Source organism: Panulirus ornatus, chromosome 20 (assembly GCF_036320965.1).
Source record: "Panulirus ornatus isolate Po-2019 chromosome 20, ASM3632096v1, whole genome shotgun sequence".
Classification (NCBI taxonomy): Eukaryota; Metazoa; Arthropoda; class Malacostraca; order Decapoda; family Palinuridae; genus Panulirus; species Panulirus ornatus.
This window is the reverse complement of record NC_092243.1, coordinates 50,815,326-50,841,640: the sequence shown is the minus strand read 5'-3', so window position 1 is coordinate 50,841,640 and position 26,315 is coordinate 50,815,326. Positions and strand designations below refer to the sequence as shown.

Here is a 26,315-nt window from a genome sequence, read left to right as displayed (position 1 = left end):
CAATGGTGTTGATGAAGAAATGAGGGGAGGCTGATCCATCAACAACCATAAAGATATGACTGGCAAAAAAGGAAGCTAGATATGAATGAGGAAAGTGAGGGAGAGAAGCCAAAAGAGGGGAGTTTAGAGATGAGACCCCAATGCCACACCCAGTCAAAAGCTTTGAATATGTCAAGGGCAACTATACATGATTCTGGAATGACGATCAGACATTAGTATGACAGGAAAGAATATCACCAGTGGATCTCACCTTACAGAAACCATACTGGTGATCAGAGAGAAGACTGTGACTTTCAAGGTATCTAAGGAATGGGAGTTGAGGAGGGATTCAAAGACTTTGGAAATGGTGGATGTTGAAGCAATAGGATGATAGTTAGAGGGGTCAGAATGATCACCCTTCTTAGTGATGGCATACATTAATGCATGTTTCCAAGAAAGAAAAGTTTTGGTTTTTAAACAGAAATGGAACAGATGAGCAAGCACAGGTGGAAGCTCAGAGGCACACCCTTCCAGTACACAGGGATGGATGTCATTACGATCATAAGCCTTTCTTGTGTCCAGAGAGAGAAGATCTTTTTTGGACAGTCTGAAAAAAGATAATGGGGTTCCTGTAACTCCAACTTAGATGACTCTAAAATTCCTTCACCCCCTGATGCTCCCCTTATACTAATCCTATGCCTCTTCCCATATTCTCTTTTTGGACTGTCCAAAAAGTGCTTCTCTCTCTGGACATAAGCAAGGCTTCTGATGGCATCCATTCCCTTGTACTCAAAGAGCGTGCCTCTGAACTTGTGCCTGCACTTGCTTGTCTGTTATATTTCTGTTTAAAAACTAAACTTTTCCTTCTCCTTAGAAGCATGCATTGATGCATCCCATCCCAAAGAACGGTGACCATTCTGACCCCTCAAACTATCGTCCTATTGCTTTGACATCTACCATTTCCAAAGTCTTTGAATCCATCCTCAACTCCCATATCCTTAAATACATTGAAAATCACATTCTCCTCTCTAATCACCAGTATGGCTTCTGTAAGGTGAGATCCACTGGTGATATTCTTTCCTATCTTACTACTATCTGGTCATCATCCCTGAAAGATTTTGGGGAGTTATGTGTAGTTATCCTTGATATATCTAAGGCTTTTGACAGGGTGTGGCATTGGGGTCTCATCTCTAAGCTCCCTTCTTTTGGCTTCCCTCCCTCACTTTGTTCCTTCATATACAGCTTCCTCTCTGGCTGATCTATCTATGTAGCAGTTGATGGATCAGCCTTCCCACTTTTCACCATCAACAGCTGTGACCTTAAGGTTCTGCCCCCTACACTTTTTCTCCTATTTTTCAATGATTTCCTCTCCTAAGTAAATAATCCAATGCACTCATACACTGACGAATCAGCAATGCATTCATCCACATCCTTAAATTTTGCTCCCTCTTCTCTCACTCAATCTGCATCTCGTCTTGACACAGCTTCCTCAATAAACTCAGACTTGGACAGGATATCTCAGTGGAGTACACAAAATCTTGTTATATCTAATGACACCAAGACCCAATTTGTACCCATCTCTCTACCAAAAACTCCTCACAACTCTTGTCTCCCCTTTGAGAGTTCTGTAATTCCAACTCATGACTCAATGAACATACCTGGAATTACTGTAACATTCACTCTTTCTTGGAAACCCTGTGTAACAGGAATAGCTGAGTCTGCTCTAAGAAACTGGGTGTCCTGTTTAAATGATGAAGCTTCTCTTCTGAACAGTTGCTCCATCTATACAAGGGATTGATTTGTCCTTGTACATAGTACTGTTCTTACATTGGGGTGGTTTTAGCTCTGCTTCCTTTCTTGACAGAGTTGAGTTGAAAACATTCTGCCTTATAAAACGTCCCATGCTAACTTCAAAACTTGACCCTTTTGCCTTACACTGCAGTGTTGGTTCACTTCCCCCTCTTCTATAGGTATTACTTTGGTTTTTGCTCCTGAGAGCAAGCTGCTTGTGTGCCCAAACCACTGGCTAGACCATGCAATACTCGGCAAGCTGCTGCATCACACGATTATTGTGTGGCCAACAGAAACTCAAGGGTGGGCCATTCTTTCCCCACATGCTGAAGCTTTGGAACTCTCTACCTTCTCAAGTCTCTCCCAATAACTATGACCTAGCACATTTCAGAGGATAGGTTTTCCATTTTCGTAAAAACTCATAAATACTTTCCCTTGTCTTTTTTTTTTTTTTTTTTTTTTTTTTTTTTTTTTTTTTTTTTATACTTTGTCGCTGTCTCCCGCATTTGCGAGGTAGCGCAAGGAAACAGACGAAAGAAATGGCCCAACCCTCCCCATACACATGTACATACACACGTCCACACACGCAAATATACATACCTACACAGCTTTCCATGGTTTACCCCGGACGCTTCACATGCCTTGATTCAATCCACTGACAGCACGTCAACCCCTGTATACCACATCGCTCCAATTCACTCTATTCCTTGCCCTCCTTTCACCCTCCTGCATGTTCAGGCCCCGATCACACAAAATCCTCTTCACTCCATCTTTCCACCTCCAATTTGGTCTCCCTCTTCTCCTCGTTCCCTCCACCTCCGACACATATATCCTCTTGGTCAATCTTTCCTCACTCATTCTCTCCATGTGCCCAAACCATTTCAAAACACCCTCTTCTGCTCTCTCAACCACGCTCTTTTTATTTCCACACATCTCTCTCACCCTTACGTTACTTACTCGATCAAACCACCTCACACCACACATTGTCCTCAAACATCTCATTTCCAGCACATCCATCCTCCTGCGCACAACTCTATCCATAGCCCACGCCTCGCAACCATACAACATTGTTGGAACTACTATTCCTTCAAACATACCCATTTTTGCTTTCCGGGATAATGTTCTCGACTTCCACACATTTTTCAAGGCTCCCAAAATTTTCGCCCCCTCCCCCACCCTATGATCCACTTCCGCTTCCATGGTTCCATCCGCTGACAGATCCACTCCCAGATATCTAAAACACTTCACTTCCTCCAGTTTTTCTCCATTCAAACTCACCTCCCAATTGACTTGACCCTCAACCCTACTGTACCTAATAACCTTGCTCTTATTCACATTTACTCTTAACTTTCTTCTTCCACACACTTTACCAAACTCCGTCACCAGCTTCTGCAGTTTCTCACATGAATCCGCCACCAGCGCTGTATCATCAGCGAACAACAACTGACTCACTTCCCAAGCTCTCTCATCCCCAACAGACTTCATACTTGCCCCTCTTTCCAAGACTCTTGCATTTACCTCCCTAACAACCCCATCCATAAACAAATTAAACAACCATGGAGACATCACACACCCCTGCCGCAAACCTACATTCACTGAGAACCAATCACTTTCCTCTCTTCCTACACGTACACATGCCTTACATCCTCTTTTCTTTTCTTTTTTTTTTTTTTTTTTTTTTTTTTTTTTACTTTGTCGCTGTCTCCCGCGTTTGCGAGGTAGCGCAAGGAAACAGACGAAAGAAATGGCCCAACCTCCCCCCCCCCCCCATACACATGTACATACACACGTCCACACACGCAAATATACATACCTACACAGCTTTCCATGGTTTACCCCAGACGCTTCACATGCCTTGATTCAATCCACTGACAGCACGTCAACCCCTGTATACCACATGACTCCAATTCACTCTATTCCTTGCCCTCCTTTCACCCTCCTGCATGTTCAGGCCCCGATCACACAAAATCTTTTTCACTCCATCTTTCCACCTCCAATTTGGTCTCCCTCTTCTCCTCGTTCCCTCCACCTCCGACACATATATCCTCTTGGTCAATCTCTCCTCACTCATTCTCTCCATGTGCCCAAACCATTTCAAAACACCCTCTTCTGCTCTCTCAACCACGCTCTTTTTATTTCCACACATCTCTCTTACCCTTACGTTACTTACTCGATCAAACCACCTCACACCACACATTGTCCTCAAACATCTCATTTCCAGCACATCCATCCTCCTGCGCACACCTCTATCCATAGCCCACGCCTCGCAACCATACAACATTGTTGGAACCACTATTCCCTCAAACATACCCATTTTCGCTTTCCGAGATAATGTTCTCGACTTCCACACATTTTTCAAGGCTCCCAAAATTTTCGCCCCCTCCCCCACCCTATGATCCACTTCCGCTTCCATGGTTCCATCCGCTGACAGATCCACTCCCAGATATTCTAAAACACTTCACTTCCTCCAGTTTTTCTCCATTCAAACTCACCTCCCAATTGACTTGACCCTCACCCCTACTGTACCTAATAACCTTGCTCTTATTCACATTTACTCTCAACTTTCTTCTTCCACACACTTTACCAAACTCAGTCACCAACTTCTGCAGTTTCTCACATGAATCAGCCACCAGCGCTGTATCATCAGCGAACAACAACTGACTCACTTCCCAAGCTCTCTCATCCCCAACAGACTTCATACTTGCCCCTCTTTCCAGGACTCTTGCATTTACCTCCCTTACAACCCCATCCATAAACAAATTAAACAACCATGGAGACATCACACACCCCTGCCGCAAACCTACATTCACTGAGAACCAATCACTTTCCTCTCTTCCTACACGTACACATGCCTTACATCCTCGATAAAAACTTTTCACTGCTTCTAACAACTTGCCTCCCACACCATATATTCTTAATACCTTCCACAGAGCATCTCTATCAACTCTATCATATGCCTTCTCCAGATCCATAAATGCTACATACAAATCCATTTGCTTTTCTAAGTATTTCTCACATACATTCTTCAAAGCAAACACCTGATCCACACATCCTCTACCACTTCTGAAACCGCACTGCTCTTCCCCAATCTGATGCTCTGTACATGCCTTCACCCTCTCGATCAATACCCTCCCATATAATTTACCAGGAATACTCAACAAACTTATACCTCTGTAATTTGAGCACTCACTCTTATCCCCTTTGCCTTTGTACAATGGCACTATGCACGCATTCCGCCAATCCTCAGGCACCTCACCATGAGTCATACATACATTAAATAACCTTACCAACCAGTCAACAATAATTTTCTCTGTATATTAATTAGGGCCCAATCTTGATGTAGACTTTTGTCCATGACTGGAGCCTTCAACATTAATAAAAAAAAAAATCTGTTGATGGGCTGAAGCAGGGAATATGGAGCAGTCAAGGTAAACTTTGCAACTGTGTGTGGGGTCTGACTGAGGATGGTGGACTGTGATTTTGGTACATAATATATAAGAGCTAGAGAGTGGATCTGTGCAAATGAAGCCACTGTTCAATTGCTCCTGACATTACCTGGCTGAGTTGAGGGAAGCAATTGGGCTCAAAAAAGTCAGAAATACATGTACTTCAATTTGTTTATCAAGACTGTCTAATACCATACACAGAGGTAAACACCAATATATAATTCAAAGTGTTCTAACCAGGTTAGTTCTTCATGGAACTCATAAATTTAGTCTTTCACAATTAACTTTGTACCTTATCAAAACAAATGCAGTTCAGGACTCCTGATATGTTGATGGAGCGTGGGGAAATGCAAAAGATTTTCTGATTCTTCAGCCTCTGAAGAGCATACAAGATTCCAACCTGAGGATAAGATAATAGAAAATCAGTAAATATTATTTTGAAAAATAATGCACGAGACCGGGTTATAGTGATGGGTGATTTGAATGCAAAGGTGAGTAATGTGGCAGTTGAGGGAATAATTGGTATACATGGGGTGTTCAGTGTTGTAAATGGAAATGGTGAAGAGCTTGTAGATTTATGTGCTGAAAAAGGACTGGTGATTGGGAATACCTGGTTTAAAAAGCGAGATATACATAAGTATATGTATGTAAGTAGGAGAGATGGCCAGAGAGCGTTATTGGATTACGTGTTAATTGACAGGCGCGCGAAAGAGAGACTTTTGGATGTAAATGTGCTGAGAGGTGCAACTGGAGGGATGTCTGATCATTATCTTGTGGAGGCTAAGGTGAAGATTTGTAGGGGTTTTCAGAAAAGAAGAGTGAATGTTGGGGTGAAGAGGGTGGTGAGAGTAAGTGAGCTTGGGAAGGAGACTTGTGTGAGGAAGTACCAGGAGAGACTGAGTACAGAATGGAAAAAGGTGAGAACAATGGAAGTAAGGCGAGTGGGGGAGGAATGGGATGTATTCAGGGAATCAGTGATGGATTGCACAAAAGATGCTTGTGGCATGAGAAGAGTGGGAGGTGGGTTGATTAGAAAGGGTAGTGAGTGGTGGGATGAAGAAGTAAGATTATTAGTGAAAGAGAAGAGAGAGGCATTTGGATGATTTTTGCAGGGAAAAAATGCAATTGAGTGGGAGATGTATACAAGAAAGAGACAGGAGGTCAAGAGAAAGGTGCAAGAGGTGAAAAAGAGGGCAAATGAGAGTTGGGGTGAGAGAGTATCATTAAACTTTAGGGAGAATAAAAAGATGTTTTGGATGGAGGTAAATAAAGTGCATAAGACAAGGGAGCAAATGGGAACTTCAGTGAAGGGCACAAATGGGGAGGTGATAACAAGTAGTGGTGATGTGAGAAAGAGATGGAGTGAGTATTTTGAAGGTTTGTTGAATGTGTTTGATGATAGAGTGGCAGATATAGGGTGTTTTGGTCGAGGTGGTGTGCAAAGTGAGAGGGTTAGGGAAAATGATTTGGTAAACAGAGAAGAGGTAGTAAAAGCTTTGCGGAAGATGAAAGCCGGCAAGGCAGCAGGTTTGGATGGTATTGCAGTGGAATTTATAAAAAAAAAGGGGGTGACTATAATGTTGACTGGTTGGTAAGGTTATTTAATGTATGTATGACTCATGGTGAGGTGCCTGAGGATTGGCGGAATGCGTGCATAGTGCCATTGTACAAAGGCAAAGGGGATAAGAGTGAGTGCTCAAATTACAGAGGGATAAGTTTGTTGAGTATTCCTGGTAAATTATATGGGAGGGTATTGATTGAGAGGGTGAAGGCATGTACAGAGCATCAGATTGGGGAAGAGCAGTGTGGTTTCAGAAGTGGTAGAGGATGTGTGGATCAGGTGTTTGCTTTGAAGAATGTATGTGAGAAATACTTAGAAAAGCAAATGGATTTGTATGTAGCATTTATGGATCTGGAGAAGGCATATGATAGAGTTGATAGAGATGCTCTGTGGAAGGTATTAAGAATATATGGTGTGGGAGGCAAGTTGTTAGAAGCAGTGAAAAGTTTTTATCGAGGATGTAAGGCATGTGTACGTGTAGGAAGAGAGGAAAGTGATTGGTTCTCGGTGAATGTAGGTTTGCGGCAGGGGTGCGTGATGTCTCCATGGTTGTTTAATTTGTTTATGGATGGGGTTGTTAGGGAGGTGAATGCAAGAGTTTTGGAAAGAGGGGCAAGTATGAAGTCTGTTGGGGATGAGAGAGCTTGGGAAGTGAGTCAGTTGTTGTTCGCTGATGATACAGCGCTGGTGGCTGATTCATGTGAGAAACGGCAGAAGCTGGTGACTGAGTTTGGTAAAGTGTGTGAAAGAAGAAAGTTAAGAGTAAATGTGAATAAGAGCAAGGTTATTAGGTACAGTAGGGTTGAGGGTCAAGTCAATTGGGAGGTAAGTTTGAATGGAGAAAAACTGGAGGAAGTAAAGTGTTTTAGATATCTGGGAGTGGATCTGGCAGCGGATGGAACCATGGAAGCGGAAGTGGATCACAGGGTGGGGGAGGGGGCGAAAATCCTGGGAGCCTTGAAGAATGTGTGGAAGTCGAGAACATTATCTCGGAAAGCAAAAATGGGTATGTTTGAAGGAATAGTGGTTCCATCAATGTTATATGGTTGCGAGGCGTGGGCTATGGATAGAGTTGTGCGCAGGAGGATGGATGTGCTGGAAATGAGATGTTTGAGGACAATGTGTGGTGTGAGGTGGTTTGATCGAGTAAGTAACGTAAGGGTAAGAGAGATGTGTGGAAATAAAAAGAGCGTGGTAGAGAGAGCAGAAGAGGGTGTTTTGAAATGGTTTGGGCACATGGAGAGAATGAGTGAGGAAAGATTGACCAAGAGGATATATGTGTCGGAGGTGGAGGGAACGAGGAGAAGTGGGAGACCAAATTGGAGGTAGAAAGATGGAGTGAAAAAGATTTTGTGTGATCGGGGCCTGAACATGCAGGAGGGTGAAAGGAGGGCAAGGAATAGAGTGAATTGGATCGATGTGGTATACCAGGGTTGACGTGCTGTCAGTGGATTGAATCAGGGCATGTGAAGCGTCTGGGGTAAACCATGGAAAGCTGTGTAGGTATGTATATTTGCGTGTGTGGACGTATGTATATACATGTGTATGGGGGTGGGTTGGGCCATTTCTTTCGTCTGTTTCCTTGCGCTACCTCGCAAACGCGGGAGACAGCGACAAAGCAAAAAAAAAAAAAAAATTATTCTAAAAAAATATGGAAACAAACCTTTAAAAACAGTAACATACCCTTTCAATCAATACTATTAACATACATTAAACACAGACAACAGCATTAAACATTGGGAATATGATTAAGGATATAAAATAACTAAACATGAAACTTACTCTCGGGAGCGGGGGGGCTGGAAATCCTCTCCTCTCGTTTTTATTCGTTTTTATTAATTTTCCAAAAGAAGGAACAGAGAAGGGGACCAGGTGAGGATATTCCCTCAAAGGCTCAGTCCTCTGTTCTTAACGTTACCTCGCTAACGCAGGAAATGGCAAATAGTATGAAAGAAGAAAGAAAGAAACTTACTCTTACACTGTGACATTTGCTCTCCTCCACTTCCACTAAATCAATCAATCTCCCATTCTTAAAAAACATCTCAAGTGGCCTATCTAGTGCTTTTACAATTTTTGAATACAGACAGAAATATACCATCAGGACTGCACTACATAAATAGATCTAGATCCTTCAAGAGTTAGTTTATATCTTGTGTAATCATTTCCTTTAAATCCACGATCTCTCCTGAGGAGGTACGCAGTCACTGACTAGTGCTTACCCACCTCAGTATCATAAGGGTTAGAGATAGCTGTCCAGTGAGCCAGCACTTTTGTGGCTGTTGCTTTTCACTCCTTTAGCCTTGGTGGCCACCTTTTTTTTTTTTTCTCCACCTAAATGTGGGCCTCTGGCATTCAGTCCAAAAACATGCAATCTCTCCATCTCACACATTATGTTTCACAACATGCAACTCATCCATCACATTCTTCATAACTCTTGATTTTCCTGCAGTGAGCACTACATGCTAGCCCTGACTTCTGGCATAATCTTATCAAAAGTACTAAGTACTTCATCGTAGGCAATATTGAGGATAATGTATCGTCAACTGAGATAACAGTCTGAAACTTTTCAGTGAACTGCTCAGAATGTCTTTCAATGTTTGTGACCATATCTCTAGTCCTTTAGCCTAATCATTTGTCCTTCTATTGATGAATAACTCCTAATGTATCTAAAATAACTAATGGTTTCATTTTCTATGTCTATTCTTCTGCTATTCTTTGCTGATTTTGTTGCACATGTCTTTTGCTATTTCACATCTTTTCAATCATTAATGGCCTTTCATGTGCTCTTCACCAGTGTTGGGCACTGATAACTTAAAAATTAACCAATAACGATAATCCAATAACCCTAATTTTTAAGTCCGATATCGATAACCCGATAATTCTAACATCTAGTTATGGGAAGGTAACGATAATCCAATAATGATAACGTTTTAATAAAAATTTTAGAAAACAAAGAAGAAAGTTTTAAAACCCATAGAGAATGCTTATTCATGCTAATCCAACATTAAGTAATCATTTCCTACAAGTTTTGCAACTTTCTGATTCATAATTTCTTAAATTTTCATTAAAAAATTTAGTTTTGAAACTCTTATAACCAAACCAATACAATGAACTTAATTCTAATTTACCAGATAATTATTACAGCAGGAACTGAAAGATGAGTTAGAAATTTAAGTACATTTATCAAACTATTATGCATACCATATGGTAAAATTTTTATATACAAGCTCAGAATTAGCAATTAGTCAACTCAAAATGTAAAAAATAAGTAATTACTAATAACTGATGACTTATGATGATATAATAATCACATAATGACAATGAGTCTTTTTAGAGTCTATGAGTCACACACTATGTGCAGGATGCCCTTCAGGAAGACTAACTTCTCAAAGTTAGGTCCAGCAGACAGTCTTGACCTCTTGGGCCTTAGGATGTCCTTGCTGAGAGAGAAAAGCCATTCCACAGTGGTAGAGGATGGAATAGGCATGTCGTACTTCAAGAGGATGTTGGTGAATATCTCCATGAAGTCAGAGTCAGCCATGCCCTCCTTCCCATCAGTGTCCAGCCAGGTGTCAACAAGTTTCCTGGCCTTCTGCTTGATATTGGTACTTGAGCTAGCAGCCCTCCACCCAGCAAAGAGGTCATTAGGCATGTATGGCAGTGACAGCACACTGCTGTCGCTAATGACAAGGAATTTTTGGCACTCAAAATTGAGTATCTTGTTGTTGTCCTTGTCCTGATGGCTGAGCTTGAAGTAGTGCTCCAGGTGGTGCTAGGGGTTTTAGGAAAGGCTCCTGGTCCTGGCTGGTGTTGACCTGGCTGTCAGATGGCTGGGAAGTCTCTGCTACACACAGAGTCAGGCTGAGACTCAGAAGTGCCTGAGACAGAGGCAATCTCAATACTGAGATCTTCGTCTTGGTGTTCCATGGGCCATGGTCCATTGTAGTCTTGTACTGTTGTAAATTAACTTGTAGAGACAAGACCGTAAGAGAGAAGTTAGAGAACGGAACACTGTCAAGTTGACGATGATACAGAACAGCGTTACTGGCTACTGCTGATACAGCTGAATCCACAGTATGTGAAAGGATGGATGGATGGATGTTGGGTTTTACGGCCATCGACCTATGAGGAAGGTCATTAGGCCTGCAACCCTATTTAATGTATGACTGAAGTTATAATCCTATCTACCTATTCTGAAAAAAAAGGTGAAATTATGATATAATAATAAAGATAAATAATAAAAATTAAAGGATTGCTAGGTCTGTCCTTTTAAGAACAATCTGTTCTTTTGTAGATCTGGTTGTCCTTTTTTATTTTGAGAAAAAAAAAGAACAGCCTATATCTGTCCTTTTTAAAGTATATCATTTAGCGTTACACAATATATTTACAAAGTTTATCAATCTTAATAGAATTCTCCCCCCCCCCCCCACCAGATAATTGGCAACTGTGAACCAACAAGATCCATGGATATGTCCGCTTCCATTTGTAACCTTGCATTGTACCTGTTCAGTACAGGAACAGTATAGGGGAGGGAAAGGAAAGGGGACTGGAGAAGTTAGAACCGGGGTCCGGGAGGGAGTTAGTAATGGTGTGTATGGTGGTTGATTTATGACTAAAATAAAATGTAAGGCAAAGATTAATCTGTTCTTAATATTTGCTTGTATTATTTTACATATGTGATTTTCATCCCTATACAGAAATAATGAAAATTAATCATTGCATGACTATGTTGGACATACAAAACAATATTTATTTATTTGTTTTGCTTTGTCGCTGTCTCCTGCATTAGTGAGGTGGTGCAAGGAAACAGACGAAAGAATGGCCCAACTCACCCACATACACATGTATATACATACACGTCCACACACGCAAATATACATACCCATACATCTCAAGGTATACATATATATATATACACATACAGGCATATACATATATACACATGTACATAATTCATACTGTCTGCCACTATTCATTCCCATCGCCACCCCGCTACACATGAAATAACAACCCCCTCCCCCCGCATGCGCACAAGGTAGTGCTAGGAAAAGACAACAAAGGCCACGTTCATTCACACTCAGTCTCTATCTGTCATGTATAATTCACTGAAACCACAGCTCCCTTTCCACATCCAGGCCCCACAGACGCTTCACACACCCTGGTTCAATCCACTGACAGCATGTCGACCTTGGTATACCACATCGTTCCAATTCACTCTATTCCTTGCACACCTTTCACCCTCCGGCATGTTCAGGCTACAATCACTCAAAATCTTCTTCACTCCATCTTTCCACCTACAATTTGGTCTCCCACTTCTCCTCGTTCCCTCAACCTCTGACAAAAATATCCTCTTTGTCAATCTTTCCTCACTCATTATCTCCATGTGACCAAGCCATTTCAAAACACTCTCTTCTGCTCTCTCAACCACACTCTTTTTATTACCACACATCTCTCTTACCCTTTCATTACTTACTCGATCAAACCACCTAACACCACATATTGTCCTCAAACATCTCATTTCCAGCACATCCACCCTCCTCCGCCCAACTCTATCTATAGCCCACGCCTCGCAAACCATATAACATTGTTGGAACCCCTATTCCTTTAAACATACCCATTTTTGCTTTCCGAGATAATGTTCTTGACTTCCACACATTTTTCAACGCTCCTAGAACTTTTGCCCCCTCCCCCACCCTATGATTCACTCCCACTTCCATGGTTCCATCCGCTGCCAAATCCTCTCCTAGATATCTAAAACACTTCACTTCCTCCAGTTTTTCTCCATTCAAACTTACCTCCCAATTGACCTGACCCTCAACCCTACTGTACCTTATAACCAAACACATTTACTCTCAGCTTTCTTCTTTCACACACTTTACCAAACTCAGTCACCAGCTTCCTGCAGTTTCTCACCCAAAGCAGCCACTAGCGCTGTATTATCAGTGAACAACAACTGACCCACTTCTCAAGCTCTCTCATCTACAACAGACGGCATACTTGCCCCTCTTTCCAAAACTCTTGCATTCACCTCCCTAACAACCCCATCCATAAACAAATCAAACAATCATGGAGACATCACGCACCCCTGCCGCAAACCAACATTCACTGAGAACCGATCACTTTCCTCTCTTCCCACACGTACACATGCCTTACATCCTCGATAAAAACTCTTCACTACTTCTAACAACTTACCTCCCACACCATATATTCTTAATAACTTCCACAGAGCATCTCTATCAACTCTATCATATGCCTTCTCCAGATCCATAAATGCTACATACAAATCCATTTGCTTTTTGAAGTATTTCTTGCATACATTCTTCAAAGCAAACACCTGATCCACACATCCTCTACCACTTCTGAAACCATACTGCTCTTCCCCAATCTGATGCTCTGTACATGCCTTCACCCTCTAAATCAATACCCTCCCATATAATTTCCCAGGAATACTCAACAAAGTTATACCTCTGTAATTTGAGCACTCACTTTTATCCCCTTTGCCTTTGTACAATGGCACTGTGCAAGCATTCCTCCAATCCTCAGGCACCTCACCATGAGTCATACATACAGTAAATAACCTTACCAACCAGTCAACAATACAGTCACCCCCTTTTTTAATAAATTACACAGCAATACCATCCAAACCCGCTGCCTTGCAGGCTTTCATCTTCCGCAAATCTTTTACTACCTCTTCTCTGTTTACCAAATCATTCTCCCTAACCCTCTCACTTTACACACCACCTCGACCAAAACACCCTATATCTGCCACTCTATCATCAAACACATTCAACAAACCTTCAAAATACTCCATCTCCTTCTTACATCACCACTACTTGTTATCACCTCCCCATTAGCCCCCTTCACTGAAGTTCTCATTTGTTCCCATGTCTTACACACTTTATTTACCTCCTTCCAGAACATCTCTTTATTTTCCCTAAAATTTAATGGTACTCTCTAACCCCAACTCTCATTTTCCCTCTTTTTCACCTCTTGCACCTTTCTCTTGACCTCCTGCCTCTTTCTTTTATACATCTCCCACTCATTTGCATTATTTCCCTGCAAAAATTGTCCAAATGCCTCTCTCTTCTCTTTCACTAATAATCTTACTTCTTGATCCCACCACTCACTACCCTTTCTGATCTGCCCACCTCCCACGCTTCTCATGCCACAAGCATCTTTTGCGCAAGCCCTCACTGCTTCCCTAAATACATCCCATACCTCCCCCACTCACCTTACGTCCTTTGTTCTCACCTTTTTCCATTTTGTACTCAGTCTCTTTTGGTACTTCCTCACACAAGTCTCCTTCCCAAGCTCACTTACCCTCACCACTCTCTTCACCCCAACAAAACAAATGAACAATATTTTCTTTCTTTTCTTTCATACTATTCGCCATTTCCCACGATAGCGAGGTAGCGTTAAGAACAGAGGACTGGGTCTTTGAGGGAATATCTCACCTGGCCCTCTTCTCTGTTCCTTCTTTTGGAAAAAAAAAAAAATATATATATATATATATATAAAAAATATATCTAAGCTATATATTTTATTCATATAAAACGTGACATATCATATATACAATTAAATGACAACAAACAAAATGAACAACGAAGTATATCAATCGTACAAAAAATTGTAGTTTAAACTTTCCTGTTACAAGAAACAGAATTAACAGCAAAGAATAACAATTATACTGAACAACCTAAAAAACCTAAAAAGATAAAAATTTTATTGGACAAAAAATTAATGGACTTTATCAGACTAAAAGATCAAGTTATCGAAATTTAACTGGTCCGATAACGGTTATAGAAGTTAACTAACAATAATAGTCCAATTAAAAAATTAACTGATAATTGTTATTGGATTATCGCTTTAGTGCCCATCTTTGCTCTCACACGGCATCTCTACTTTCTTTTGCATTTTGATGTGCAATATTCTGTTGAACTAGGTCTCTTTTCTACCCTCCTCTCTTTCTCTCCCACTCCTGGCACTCAAGTACCAACTCCCTCACTTTTAAACTGACACAAGCTCATGTAATTCTGTTGTATACTTTGACTGGATTGTAGAATGACAAAAGGTGAGAGATATGAAGTTAGAGGAGTGGATGAGGAATGGTAGGTGTTTAGGGAAGCACTGTCTGCATAAGGAAGAGAAGTGTGTGGCTTACAGAAAGTGGGAGAAGGGCAGGTAAGATAGGGCAGTGAGTGGTAGAATGAGAAAATTATGTTGCTACTGAAAAATGAATGAGGGGTGAATGGGCATTATATGCAAAGAGTGCATGTGATATGGAAATGTACAAGATAAAGCAGAATGTGGTCAAGAGGAAAGAATAGGGGCGGAAAAGGATGGCAAATGAGAGTTAGGGTAAGCAAGTATCAGAAAACTCTAGGGAGAATAAGAAATTGTTTTGGAAGGTTAACAGAAAAAACAAGAAAACAAAGGTGAAAACTGGTGAAGGAAGCAAAGCAAACAGGGAGATGGTGGCAAGCAAAGAGGTAAAGAGATGGAATTAGTACTTTGCACGGTTGTTCAATGTGCTTGATGACAGGGTAGCAAATGTGGGATGTTTTGGATGTGGAGGTATAAGCAGGGTTGTTAAATGTGCTTGATGACAGGGTAGCAGATGTGGGATGTTTTGGATGTAGACGTATGAAAAGTGAAGTCAGGGAAAGTAAGGTGGTGGTAAGACTTAGTGAAAGCAATGAGTAAGATGATGTGCAGGAAAGTGGCTGGAGTGCATGGTACTACAGATAAATTTCATAAGAAAGGTGGTGATTGTGTTGTTGACTGGTTAATTAAAGATTTTCAGTGTGTGTATGAAACATGGTAAGGTACCCAAAGACTGGTGGAATGCCTGTATAGGGCCATTTTGTGAATGAAGGGGGCACCTAACTGAATCCTCAAATCACAAAGACATACATATGTTGAGTATAGTGGCTTGGCTGTTTGGAAGACTGGTGACTGAGAGGCTGAAGGTATGCACAGAGCATCAGACTGGGGAAGCGCAATGTGATATCAGGAGTTGTAAAGGGTGCATGCATCAGGTATTTCCTCTGAAGAATGTGTGTGACATACTGTACAGAAACAAGGATCTGTATGCAGAATTTATGGATCTGAAGAGAGCATATCATAGGGTTGATAGAGATACTATGTGAACAGTGCTGCAAATATATGGTGTGAGAAAAAAGCTTTTAAAAGCAGGGAGAAGTTTTCATCAAGAGGGTAAGGCATGTATGCAAGTAGGTAGAGAGAGGGTAAGTGGTTCCAGGTGAAGGTGCATCTGTATCAGGAGTGTGTGACATCCTTGGAAGGGGAGGTGAGGGAGGTGAATGCAAGGTTCTTGGGGCAAAAAGTAGGTATACAGTCTGCCCCCACTGCTGTGAGGTGGGTCAGTTCTGTTTGTTAATAACATAGAGATGGTGGTGGATTAAAATGAGAAACTGCAGAAATTGGTGTTGAGAAAGTTGAGAGTAAATGTAAATAAAAGCAAGTTTATCAGGTTTAGCAGTGAAAAGAGACAAGTTATAAGCAAAAAGAGAAAGGTTATTTGAATGGAAGGAATTTGGAGCAATTGAAGTCTTTCAAACATCTGGGAGAGGACATAGTAGCAAACTGAACTATATGAGCTGAAGTGAGCCACAGGGTAAATGAGGGGAAAGGTCTTGGACACAATGAGCATTGTGTGGAAAAAAAGTTCACGGTCTTTAGGAGCAAAAATGGTTATCTCTCATGATATAGTAGTCCTATCAGTGTTGTATGGATGTGAGACATGGACCTTTGACAAAGATGTAAGGAACAGAATAAATGTGTTGGAAATGAAATGTCTGAGGACAAAATGTAGTGTAAGAAGGTTGATCGAATAAGAAATTATAAGGTAAGACAGCTGTCTGGCAGTAAGAGGAGTATGTATGAAAGAGCTAAAGAAGTTAAACTGACAATCTGGACATATGGAGAGGATGAGAAAGGAAAGGATGACTTGAGGGTATACTTATCAGAAGCAGACAGGATAAAGAAAAGGGGGAACTAAGGAGAAAGTGGTAGGATGTAGGGAAACTTTGAAGGCTCAGAGCCTGAACATGCAGGAGGGTGAGAGGCACGCATGGGAAAGAGCGACTGGAGCAATGTGATCAACAGGGAAAGACATGTTGTCAATAAGCTGAACCAGGGCATATAAATTGGTTGGGAGAAACCACAGAAAGGTCTCTGGGGCTTGGTTATGGATAGGGGTCTCTTGTTTTTTGTATATCACACCTGACATCTAGAGAGTGGATGTAAGCAAATGAGGCCATACTTTCATCTGTTCTGTGGGATAACTTGAATATGTATTAAAAAGATTGACTGGAATTTTGTTTAAGTCATCCATGAGTAGTAGCTCTGTCTTCAGTTTGCAAAGAGCAAAGTACATAAGATTAATGGAATAATAAAGAGATATACAAATGGGAAGCATCAATGTGAATTCTCTAAAACCAAAAGATGATGAAACATTCCTCCCAATGTTGCTTCTACTAGAGACAACTCATTGTCGATTTGAGCAAAGTGATGAAAATGTTGATTCTTAGAGCTATTGTGCTATGAAGACCTGAAGTCATAGTTCTACAAATGTTTTAAAAACTAAAGACTTTTTACATGAGTCACTATAAGAACTGGTTGTTCAAAGCAATTTTGTGTTCACTGTCCTACTGTAATTATGACTAATATGATGGGTTGACCAATAACATGGCTGATAAATCATGCAAAGCTGAAATCATCAAAGCTCCCTTATTATCAAATATTGGTGAATGAATTATACGTTTTGAGGTATGAAAAACTGTTTTTCTCCATGGTGGAGTCCTGTTTTGCCTTGAGAAAGTCTCTAGGATCCCGTGGGTTAGAAACCTTTTAGCCTCCAGTGTTCCAGTAAGGTAAATGCTTTTTACCCCTTCTTAACCACCTATTTGGTGCTAGCAGCCTTCTGGCTTGGCTTCAATCTATCCACAAACAATCAGCAATGATTCATCATTCTGCAAGCCATTTCATACCAACCTGCTTCATAATTCTTGAAAAACAGACATCAACCTGATGGTGATCACCATCAATTAAGGAAACAATTTTTCAAAAGAAAAAGAAATGTAGGGCAAGAAATAACAAACCAGAAAACTGCTTGTAGGACAAGACACACATAGAAACAATATTTCATACCTCAAAACATATTTCTGGGAATGAATAATTACATTAGTCCTGAGGACATAGCAACACAGAGGAGGAGGTTTAGAGACAACCTTCTCAAAAAATAGAATTAAGTTGCTTTGCAGCAATGATACATCCTCATTGAAGTTGACTTTTCACACATGATATGACCATGTGTAGGCAGAGTCCAGCAACACCCATAAAAGAATTCAGCTACATAAATGCATCACATCTTAAAAAAATCAGAAAAGGATACTTATCCATGGTAGGTCAGAGGCCAAAAGAAGAAAACTGGCTGGAATAGCATGTCCAAACATATTTGGAAGCCAGAGAATCATGAGACAGGAAGCTAACAACAACTAGCAAGATAATGACATCATAACTAATTGAAGGTTGCAGGTTAATCAGTAGTTAGAGCCAGGCTAAGCCAGATAGCTGCAAGGACCAAATAAGTGGTCAATGAGAGATGATAGCTATTACCTCAATGAAAGGCATGAGGTTAAGAGATTTCTAACCCCCAGAGAGAGCCTAGAGTTCCTCTCAAGTCTTGCAAGACAATCAGACCCTGGAGAGAAAAATTCTGTGCAGAGGGTAGAATGCTTACTATGTCAAGCAAAACATGAATTTCCTCTTTATTTTGGATAAAAGCACCAAACACAAATAGAGCAGGGGCTCATATTTTCAAAACACACACCAAAGAGGAGGCTCATATTCTTAATATTACCAGTGCCATAATTATATAGCCACAGGACCCCTTTGTCTGAAAGGGCTCCTTTAGCTTCCAAGCTGCACCACTTCCAGAAGCAGTGAGCTGATGGAATCCTTTGAAGTGAGAAGTTCCTTCATGAGAATGTATTCCCTTTTATCAACAGATGATGAAACATGCTCATTGAAAGTAACTTTTCACTTGCAACATAACAACTAGCAGGGATTGTCTGGTAATGTCCAGTAATGCCAAGTAATATTCTAAATCAATATTGCATACAAAAATAACATGACAGTCTCTTACCGTCATGGCCATCGGTAATGCAGGAGGAATTACAATAGTGATCAGATCCATCGAGTCTAGAGCTATTGTTGATGCAGACAGTCCACGTATATACTGAAAAAGTAAAAAATTACAAGATTATGTGATTAAATTTTGCAAACTTGTACTCCTTAAATTGCAAAACTCAAATCTCCAGACCTTTCAACTGACTCTGTTCCTATTCATCTTCCTTGTTATGTACTATGTGGTTCCTTAATTCTAAACTACATTTAAAGTTATCAAAGTGCTCTTTACCTAATAATTATAACAAGTCTTGCACATCAAGATAGTAAAGTACAGTGAAAACAACAAGTGATAGCAAAATGCTATCCACATCAGAAGTTTAATAAAGACAAAAGAGGTTTAGAGGAATTAACAATACATAATGGCAGAATTTGCAATCAGAAGTCTCAGGTGCATTCTTCTAATATAATGTAGATATAAAATGTGTAAAAAAATATGTAACTGCATAATAACTTGTTTAATGTACATGTACACTGTAGTGCTAAAATCAATACATGACTAAATGAAATACAAACAATCCTAGTATTTGTAGGCAGAGAAATAAAAGAAAAGTTTTTATATATATTTTCTCAATTATGTTTGCATAGTTTTACAATTCTTTTGCTTCTCTACTTTATCAGATATATCACATAAGATAAACCTTTACCTGTAACTCCTCATCTGTCTAAAGAATCATCTGAAGATAACTGTCTACTAAACTTAGTTTCTCAACTTCCTAATCCACTAATACTGTCCCTTCCCTACATCTCCAAGTCTGTAAAATCAAATTACTCATCTTCAGTGGTAAACAATTTCTGATCATCCTATATTGGAAACAATGGAAAAAAAATCTGAGCAATATTTTAGACAAAATGTAAAATTTCTAAAATATAGCATATCTCACTGAACATATCATCACTATAAGCTCTTTCATTATGTATATTCTTATTCCTCCTCCTCTATACTAAATATACCTCTCTGATTGTGGGCTGGATGGCAAGTTATATCTGTACCAAACACTTCAGTCATTCACATGTTAAACATCAACTACCCTCCTTTTAACTGAAGTAATGATACTTTAAAATGTAGTACTAAATAAAACTATCTTTTTCCATCATATGTATTCAATGAGGTGAGTCAATTCTTGTTTGCAGGTGACACAGATGGGGTTAGAAAAAAGCATCCGAGTCAAGGAAAGTGTGTGAAACAAAGAATCTGAGACATAACCCTTTTGCAACATGATCATTTTTCAGGCTGATTCCCAGTGTCAATAATCCACAAAAAAAATCAAATCATCAATATGATGTTTTCTAGCACTTTTCAGCCTCAAAAGAAGATACATTTCCAAAGTCTGGCACAAAATTTCCCTGAAATCCATAATGAACAAAAAAAATTCTGATTTACATAAAATATGCATAAAAGGAGAAACAGAAGGAGTCATGCAAGGAGTGCTCATCCTCCTCGAAGGCTCAGACTGGGGTGTCTAAATGTGTGTGGATGTAACCAAGATGAAAAAAAAGGAGAGATAGGTAGTATGTTTGAGGAAAGGAACCTGGATGTTTTGGCTCTGAGTGAAACAAAGCTCAAGGGTAAAGGGGAAGAGTGGTTTGAGAATGTCTTGGGAGTAAAGTCAGGGGTTAGTGAGAGGACAAGAGCAAGGGAAAGAGTAGCTCTACTCATGAAACAGGAGTGGTGGGAGTATGTGATAGAGTGTAAGAAAGTAAATTCTAGATTGATATGGGTAAAACTGAAAGTGGATGGAGAGACATAGGTGATTATTGGTGCATATGCACCTGGGCATGAGAAGAAAGATCATGAGAGGCAAGTGTTTTGGGAGCAGCTGAGTGAGTGTGTTAGTAGTTTTGATACACGAGACCGGGTTATAGTTATGGGTGATTTGAATGCAAAGGTGAGTAATGTGGCAGTTGAGGGAATAATTGGTGTACATGGTGTGTTCAGTGTTGTAAATGGAAATGGTGAAGAGCTTGTAGATTTATGTGCTGAAAAAGGACTGATGATTGGGAATACCTGGTTTAAAAAGAGAGATATACAAAAGTATACGTATGTAAGTAGGAGAGATGGCCAGAGAACGTTATTGGATTACGTGTTAATTGACAGGTGCACAAAAGACAGGCTTTTGGATGTTAATGTGCTGAGAGGTGTAACTGGAGGGATGTCTGATCATTATCTTGTGGAGGCAAAGGTGAAGATTTGTAGAGGTTTTCAGAAAAGAAGAGAGAACGTTGGGGTGAAAAGAGTGGTTAGAGTAAGTGAGCTTGGGAAGGAGACTTATGTGAGGAAGTACCAGGAGAGACTGAGTACAGAATGGAAAAAGGTGAGAACTAAGGACGTAAGGGGAGTGGGGGAGGAATGCGATGTATTTAGGGAAGCAGTGATGGCTTGCACAAAAGATGCTTGTGGCATGAGAAGCATGGGAGGTGGGCAGATTAGGAAGGGTAGTGAGTGGTAAGATGAAGAAGTAAGATTCCTAGTGAAAGAGAAGAGAGAGGCATTTGGACATTTTTTGCAGGGAAGTAATGCAAAGGACTGGGAGAAGTATTAAAGAAAGAGGCAGGAGGTCAAGAGAAAGGTGCAAGAGGTGAAAAAGAGGGCAAATGAGAGTTGGGGTGAGAGAGTATCATTGAATTTTAGGGAGAATAAAAAGATGCTTTGGAAGGAGGTAAATAAAGTGCATAAGACAAGGGAACAAATGGGAACTTCAGTGAAGGGGGCTAATGGGGAAGTGATAACAAGTATTGGTGATGTGAGAAAGATATGGAGTGAGTATTTTGAAGGTTTGTTGAATGTGTTTGATGATAAAGTGGCAAATATAGGGTGTTTTGGTCGAGGTGGTGTGCAAAGTGAGAGGGTTAGGGAAAATGATTTGGTAAACAGAGAAGAGGTGGTAAAAGCTTTGCAGAAGATGAAAGCCAGCAAGGCAGCGGGTTGGATGATAATGCAGTAGAATTTATTAAAAAAGGGGGTGACTGTATTGTTGACTGGTTGGTAAAGTTGTTCAATGTATGTATGTCTCATGGTGAGGTGCCTGAGGATTGGCGGATGCTTGCATAGTGCCACTGAACAAAGGCAAAGGGGATAAGAGTGAGTGCTCAAATTACAGAGGTATAAGTTTGTTGAGTACTCCTGGGAAATTACATGGGAGGATATTGATTGAGAGGGTGAAGGCATGTACAGAGCATCAGATTGGGGAAGAGCACTGTGGTTTCAGAAGTGGTAGAGGATCTGTGGATCAGGTGTTTGCTTTGAAGAATGTATGTGAGAAATACTTATAAAAGCAAATGGATTTGTATGTAGCATTTACAGATCTGGAGAAGGCATATGATAGAGTTGATAGAGATGCTCTGTGGCAGGTATTAAGAATATATGGTGTGGGAGGCAAGTTGTTAGAAGCAGTGAAAAGTTTTTATCGAGGATGTAAGGCATGTGTATATGTGGGAAGAGAGGAAAGTGACTGTATGTGGGAAGAGAGGAAAGTGACTGGTTCTCAGTGAATGTAGGTTTGTGGCAGGGGTGTGTGATGTCTCCATGGTTGTTTAATTTGTTTATGGATGGGGTTGTTAGGGAAATAAATGCAAGAGTTTTGGAAAGAGGGGCAAGTATGCAGTCTGTTGTGGATGAGAGAGCTTGGGAAGTGAGCCACTTGTTGTTCACTGATGATACAGCGCTGGTGGCTGATTCATGTGAGAAACTGCAGAAGCTGGTGACTGAGTTTGGTAAAGTGTGTGAAAGAAGAAAGTTGAGAGTAAATGTGAATAAGAGCAAGGTTATTAGGTACAAGGTTATTAGGTAGGGTTGAGGGACAAGTAAATTGGGAGGTGAGTTTAGTTGGAGAAAAACTGGAGGAAGTGAAGTGTTTTAGATATCTGGGAGTGGATCTGGCAGCGGATGGAACCACAGAAGCAGAAGTGAATCATAGGGTGGGGGAGGGGGCAAAAGTTCTGGGAGCATTGAAAAATGTGTGGAAGGCGAGAACATTATCTCCGAAAGCAAAAATGGGTATGTTTGAAGGAATAGTGGTTCCAACAATGTTATATGGTTGCAAGGAGTGGGCTATGGATAGAGTTGTGTTCAGGAGGGTGGATGTGCTGGAAATGAGATGTTTGAGGACAATATGTGGTGTGAAGTGGTTCAATCGAGTAAGTAATAATAGGGTAAGAGAGATGTGTGGTAATAAATAGAGTGCGGTTGAGAGAGCAGAAGAGGGTGTTTTGAAATGGTTTGGTCACATGGAGAGAATGAGTGAGGATAGATTGACCAACAGGATATATTTGTCAGATGTGGAGGGAACAAGGAGAAGTGGGAGACCACATTAGAGGTGGAAAGATGGAGTGAAAAAGATTCTGAGTGATCGGGGCCTGAACATGCAGGAGGGTGAAAGGCGTGAGAGGAATAGAATGAATTGGAACGATGTGGTATACCGGGGTCGACGTGCTATTAATGGACTGAACCAGGGTGAATTATGTACATGTGTATATATGTATATGTCTGTGTGTGTATGTATATGTATACGTTGAGATGTATAGGTATGTATATTTGCGTGTGTGGACGTGTATGTATACACATGTATATGTGGATGGGTTGGGCCATTCTTTCGTCTGTTTCCCTGCGCTACCTCGCTAACGCGGGAGACAGCGACAAAGCAAAATAAATAATAAATATATAAAATGTGAAATACTGTTTCTCTATATTTGGTACACAAACTGACTCAACTTAGTCAATAAACAGCTAATATCATTATTTCATGTAAAAATTAAATCTGAATACCCATATGCATTACATACTATCAATATCCATATAGGAGGTGATCATTTCATGGGTCAGAAGTAGAGAGAACAAGAAGGAGGGTGAAACCAAGAATGAGATGGAAGGATGGAATAAATGATGCTTTGAGTTATCACAGTCTGAACATACAGGAGGGTGAAAGGCTTGCTTGGTATAAATCAGGGTGATGTTGTATACATAGGGTGAGGTGCTGTTGATTGGCTTAACCACAGCATATTAAGCAGCTATGGGAAATCATAGAAGGAAAGTCTGTGGGGCTTACCTATGGAAAGGGGGTTCTGGTTTGAGCACATTATACATGACAGCTTGAGACAAGGATGTGAGCAACTGAGTGCTCTTTCTTTATTCCTGGTGCTAACTACAAATGTGGAAAACAAAAAACCAGGATTCCTTTCATACTTTTCTGTTTTCTTACGTTGGGGGCTCCAGTCACAGACAGAAGTCCACATCTAGGCTGGGCCTTAATTGAAATATTGAGAGAATTAAGAAAGACAAAAAGAAGGAACAAATAAAAGTATTTACAAAATTTGGTAGGGGGTGGAAAATCTGTCTTTTAAGTTGTGCAGTCATAGTTATTTGGAAAGAAATGAAAGAATAGTGAGTTCTAAAGCTTCCAGGTGTAGGGAAAGAAAGTTATCAAAAATGGCCAACTCTAAGTTGCCAGCAGCCACATACTAATCATATGGGGCAGGGTGATTTGACTAAGTAATGAAAGCGTAATAGAGAAGTGTGGTAAGAAAAAGAGTGTGTATAAGAGAACAGAAGAGGGTGTGTTGAAGTGGTGTGGACATATGGAGAGAATGAGTGAGGAAAGGTTGAGAGAATATATGTGTCAGAGGTGGAGGGAACAAGGAGAAGCGGGAAACCAAATTAGAGGTGGAAGGATGAGTTAAAAAGATTTTGAGCGACTGAGGCCTGAACAAGCAAGAGGGTGAGAGGTATACAAGGAATAAAGTGGATCAGAACGATTTGGTGTAATGAGGTCGACGTGCTGTCAATGGACTGAACCAGGAGATGTGAAACATCTGGGATAAACCATGGAAAGATTTGTAGGGCCTGGACATGAATAGGAAGCTGTGGTTTTGGTGTATTACACATGACATCTACAGACTGAATATGAACACATGTGACCTATTTTGTCTGTTTTCCTGGCGCTACTTCGCAGAAGTAGGGGGTAACGATGATGTTTCCTGAGGGGCAGGGTAGCACCGGGAATGGATGAATGCATGCAAGTATGAATATGTACATGTGTCTGTATGTGTATGTATGTGTACATCTATGTGCATATGTGTGTGTGTATGGGTGTTTATGTATATGTAAGTGTATATGAGTGGATGAGCAATTCTTCATTAGTGTCCTGGTGCTACCTTGCTGATGCAGGAAACTGTGATTAAGTATAATAAGAATAATGTATATTATTATATATCATGAATGTATGAATATGTACATGTGTATATAAGTATATGTCTGTGTATGTATACGTATGTACATGTTGAAATGTAAAGGTATGTATGTGTGAGTGTGTGGGCGTTTATGTACATACATGAGTATGTAGATGGGTTGAGCCATTCTTTTGTCTCTTTCCTTGTGCTACCTTGCTAACACGGAAGACAGCGTCAAAGTAAAATAACAAATAATAAATAATATATCATATTATATTATACTTTGTCGCTGTCTCCCGCGTTAATGAGGTAATGCAAGGAAACAGACAAAAGAATGGCCCAACCCACCCACATACACATGTATATACATACACGTCCACACAAGCACATATACATACCTATACATTTCAACATATACATATATATATATATATATATATATATATATATATATATATATATATTTTTTTTTTTTTTTTCTTTTTTATACTTTGTCGCTGTCTCCCGCATTTGCGAGGTAGCGCAAGGAAACAGACGAAAGAAATGGCCCAACCCCCCCCCCCATACACATGTACATACACACGTCCACACACGCAAATATACATACCTACACAGCTTTCCATGGTTTACCCCAGATGCTTCACATGCCTTGATTCAATCCACTGACAGCACGTCAACCCCTGTATACCACATCGCTCCAATTCACTCTATTCCTTGCCCTCCTTTCACCCTCCTGCATGTTCAGGCCCCGATCACACAAAATCTTTTTCACTCCATCTTTCCACCTCCAATTTGGTCTCCCTCTTCTCCTCGTTCCCTCCACCTCCGACACGTATATCCTCTTGGTCAATCTTTCCTCACTCATTCTCTCCATGTGCCCAAACCATTTCAAAACACCCTCTTCTGCTCTCTCAACCACGCTCTTTTTATTTCCACACATCTCTCTTACCCTTACGTTACTTACTCGATCAAACCACCTCACACCACACATTGTCCTCAAACATCTCATTTCCAGCACATCCATCCTCCTGCGCACAACTCTATCCATAGCCCACGCCTCGCAACCATACAGCATTGTTGGAACCACTATTCCTTCAAACATACCCATTTTTGCTTTCCGAGATAATGTTCTCGACTTCCACACATTTTTCAAGGCTCCCAAA

At 40.5% G+C, this 26,315-nt stretch overlaps 1 protein-coding gene across 5 annotated transcripts in view; it reads right to left on the bottom strand.

Moving 5' to 3' along the window:
- LOC139756002 (polyamine-transporting ATPase 13A3-like) overlaps positions 1–26,315 on the bottom strand; it is a 417,344-nt gene that overhangs the window by 65,478 nt on the left and 325,551 nt on the right. For all 5 annotated transcript variants that reach the window (XM_071674925.1, XM_071674926.1, XM_071674927.1 and 2 more), the window contains 2 exons: positions 18,947–19,039; positions 5,509–5,616 (listed from right to left, as the gene is read on the bottom strand). In XM_071674925.1, coding sequence (XP_071531026.1) covers positions 5,509–5,616; positions 18,947–19,039 — 201 coding nt within the window. The remainder of the gene's footprint in view (positions 1–5,508; positions 5,617–18,946; positions 19,040–26,315) is intronic.